The sequence below is a fragment of the Oncorhynchus nerka genome, linkage group LG1 (genome assembly GCF_034236695.1).
Source record: "Oncorhynchus nerka isolate Pitt River linkage group LG1, Oner_Uvic_2.0, whole genome shotgun sequence".
In the NCBI taxonomy this organism is placed as follows: Eukaryota; Metazoa; Chordata; class Actinopteri; order Salmoniformes; family Salmonidae; genus Oncorhynchus; species Oncorhynchus nerka.
Genome location: NC_088396.1, coordinates 49,476,682 through 49,479,742, shown reverse-complemented (window position 1 = coordinate 49,479,742; position 3,061 = coordinate 49,476,682). Strand labels below are relative to the sequence as shown.

Below are 3,061 nucleotides of genomic sequence, written 5' to 3'. Positions count from 1 at the left end.
TGAGCAGAATGTAAATGCCTTACAATGTGTGCCCAGTGGGTGTAAAACTCTGGAGTAAAACGTTTTATTAAACTTTGCTTTAGATATTGCTGCACTGTCGGAACTAGGTGCATAAACATTTCGTAACACTCGCAATAACATCGAATAAACACGTGTTTTTGACCAATAACATTTTATTTGATTTCTACTGAGTGACTGAAATCAGTCACTGCCAACAAGAATTCTGTCATTTTCAGACAAACACGTTACTTTCTTCAGCACACTACTACTAATAAAATGTTCAATATATAAATGAAATGTGATTTGATTTCTAATGAGTGACTGCAACCCACACTTTGGTTTTGGTATTCACTGCCAACAAACAAGAATGTTATCATTTTCAGACAAACACATTACTTCCTTCAGCACACTACTACAACAGTGTGACTGTTTTGGAATAAAATGTTCAATATATTTCCTTTAACATCCTCTGTGTTGTTTGCTTATTGTTTAACCATTGATTTGTTCCAGGTCCTTTTGAGAACTTAAGGAGCATCCGGGACTGCTGGGATGTCTACCAATAGCATGTCCATCTTTTTGTGATGAATTACACTGGTCCCTGTTCAAAACATTTATAAATTATTAGAAAGTACGAATAGTCTTCACTTTAGATTAGGGACTGCAATGCAACACGACTTGCAGAGAGTCCAAAACTCTCACGACTTACTAATGACTATTAAATGGTTCATAGACATTTATTAAACATCTTATGAAAATACATGATTATACATTATGAAATGGTTTGTGTGTTACCCAATCTCCATATTCATTCACACTAAACAGCTTCTGAGAGAGCTGCTCTGGTGTGACCCCTGACCTTTCAGCAGTGAAGTAGTGAGAGTTTTGGAAGTGTTAATACCCAGCATGTTGAGGTTGAAGTGTCTGCTACAGTCTCCTGGGCCGTTGTGTTGAATAATTAATATATATACTGTAGAAGTTATTTATAAATGTGAGAATACCAAAGATAAGTAACATTTTACAAAAGTGGCATAAATATTAAATGGTGAGCAAACTCTAAATGCCTTACAAACTGTAAATGCCTTACAAATGGTTCATTACTGAATGTTATTATAAAGTGTTACACATAATTGCATTTTCAAATATTTTAAAATCAACTACTTATACAATACACCACTGAGATAGACTTGGAGGTTAACTGAAGCAGTATTGTACATTTCAACTTAACAACACAGGATGAAGACGTGTCACAATTGAGCCACTAGAGGGAGATGTTAAACAACATATAGAATGACTCATGTTGTCCTGGGAATGTACTTTTAGAATACTTACATACTATGTATCATTAAATAACAAGGAACAACCACAGCCTTAGGTGTTTGTAGTATACAATCCACAATGACTACAATGTATTTTATAAAACAAGCTTATGTCTTTATCCCTCCTCCAAGTCATTCCATTCCAATTCAGACAAATCATTCTGTATCAACACCACATGTATCTATGATGACAACACTGAGATAAGTAATGTCAGTGTATTGTTTCATGAAAAAAATAATTACAACAATTGTATTACAAAACTATATCAAACATATGTTGGCCTACCGAGGGAATACAATTATAGGAACTATGAACACCTTCATTTCAGATTTAAAATACGTTTAGCTGTCACTTTGAACCATGGATAAAAGAAAGCATAAATTATTGGATTAATTAAGGAATTAACAAGTGGCAGAAAACTGATGAAATATGCTAAGAAATTTTCAAATAAAATAGAAAAAAAAGAGAAAACAAATAGAGATGGAATCCAACAAATGAAATAGTTGACAACAACAATAGCTAGAGTTTTTGCTGCTTTTCTCTCAGACTTACTTGCATGTACAGTTTTAACACCAGACACACTGGCAGCCTCTTTTGAAAATACCTTTCTGGCCTGTGATCTGGCCACCACAAAGATTTTCAAATAAAGTGTTATAATAATAGAGCACGGGACAACCGTTGTACTTACAAGGTCAATGATATTAACCCAGGTTATCCCTTCAACAATAAAACATTCTGTCAAGCACCTACTCAGTACCTGTACATTTACAACTCTTTTTATAATAACAGCATCGTATATGATACAACAACACCAGGTAATGGATATACAACAGATAGTTCTTGTTGTTGTTATTTTAGAGTGATACGATAAGGGATCACACACAGCAACATAGCGGTCAATAGATATCAAGACCAAACTGCCCAGAGATAAAGAAGTACATAAAAAAGCCATATATAAATGAAACACACAGAAATATTCCCCAAATCCCCAGCATGATTCCATTATTGCTACAGTCGTTACTGGTATCACAATCAGTCCCACCAGGAGATCTGACACAGCCAGAGAGAGGATGAGCAGGTTGGTTGTAGTGTGGAGCTGCTTGAAGTGAGAGATGGAGATGATCACCAGTAGGTTCAAAAATACTGTAACTGCTGAAATCAATGAGAAGAAGATGTACAGTGTTATGTAGATAGATGTCGATAGCGAAGCCTTTCTGGAAGAATAATTTCCGTCTTGAAAACCGTTTATAACATCTTCATGTTTCTCCATTTGTAATAAAAGTTAAAAATGCTGAGGTCCTGCTCCTGCTTGGTCCTGTGTGCGACCCTGTCAGGTCCGTCTTCTGACAAACTCTGAACTCTGCCTCTCTATTTATCCCTGAGTTACTGACAGAAACTCCCCTCCTCCGGAGTCTCTTTGCACACACACGCACGCACACACACACACACACACACACACACGAACAAACGGTTAGATTAACATATCATGCATGAAAACATGATGTAATGTGTGACAGGATTGGATGTTGTTGTGCCCACCAAGCCTGTCCTTAAGTCTTACTGATAGTCAGAGATGATAGAAAAGGTACATTTCCTCAACTGAGCATTTTAATATGGAAAATATAGTATTGGTGATGTTTTGGTCACTCAAAGGCTATTTTACATGGGAAATAGGATAACTATTTGAAGTTAACTTAGATAGAACTTTAGATAACTAAAGTTGACAGTATGGAAGATGATGAAA

At 35.7% G+C, this 3,061-nt stretch overlaps 1 protein-coding gene across 1 annotated transcript; it reads right to left on the bottom strand.

Annotated features, from left to right (window-relative positions):
* Positions 1 to 207: 207 nt before the first annotated feature.
* Positions 208 to 2,836, bottom strand: LOC135573320 (trace amine-associated receptor 13c-like). The gene has a single exon (XM_065022286.1). The coding sequence runs from the start codon at positions 2,585 to 2,587 to the stop codon at positions 1,637 to 1,639; it is 951 nt and encodes a 316-aa protein (XP_064878358.1). The 5' UTR covers positions 2,588 to 2,836; the 3' UTR covers positions 208 to 1,636.
* Positions 2,837 to 3,061: the final 225 nt, after the last annotated feature.

Bases quoted from the DNA above. Each gene is read 5' to 3' on its own strand.
- LOC135573320 (XM_065022286.1), bottom strand. From the start codon at position 2,587: ATGGAGAAACATGAAGATGTTATAAACGGTTTTCAAGACGGAAATTAT.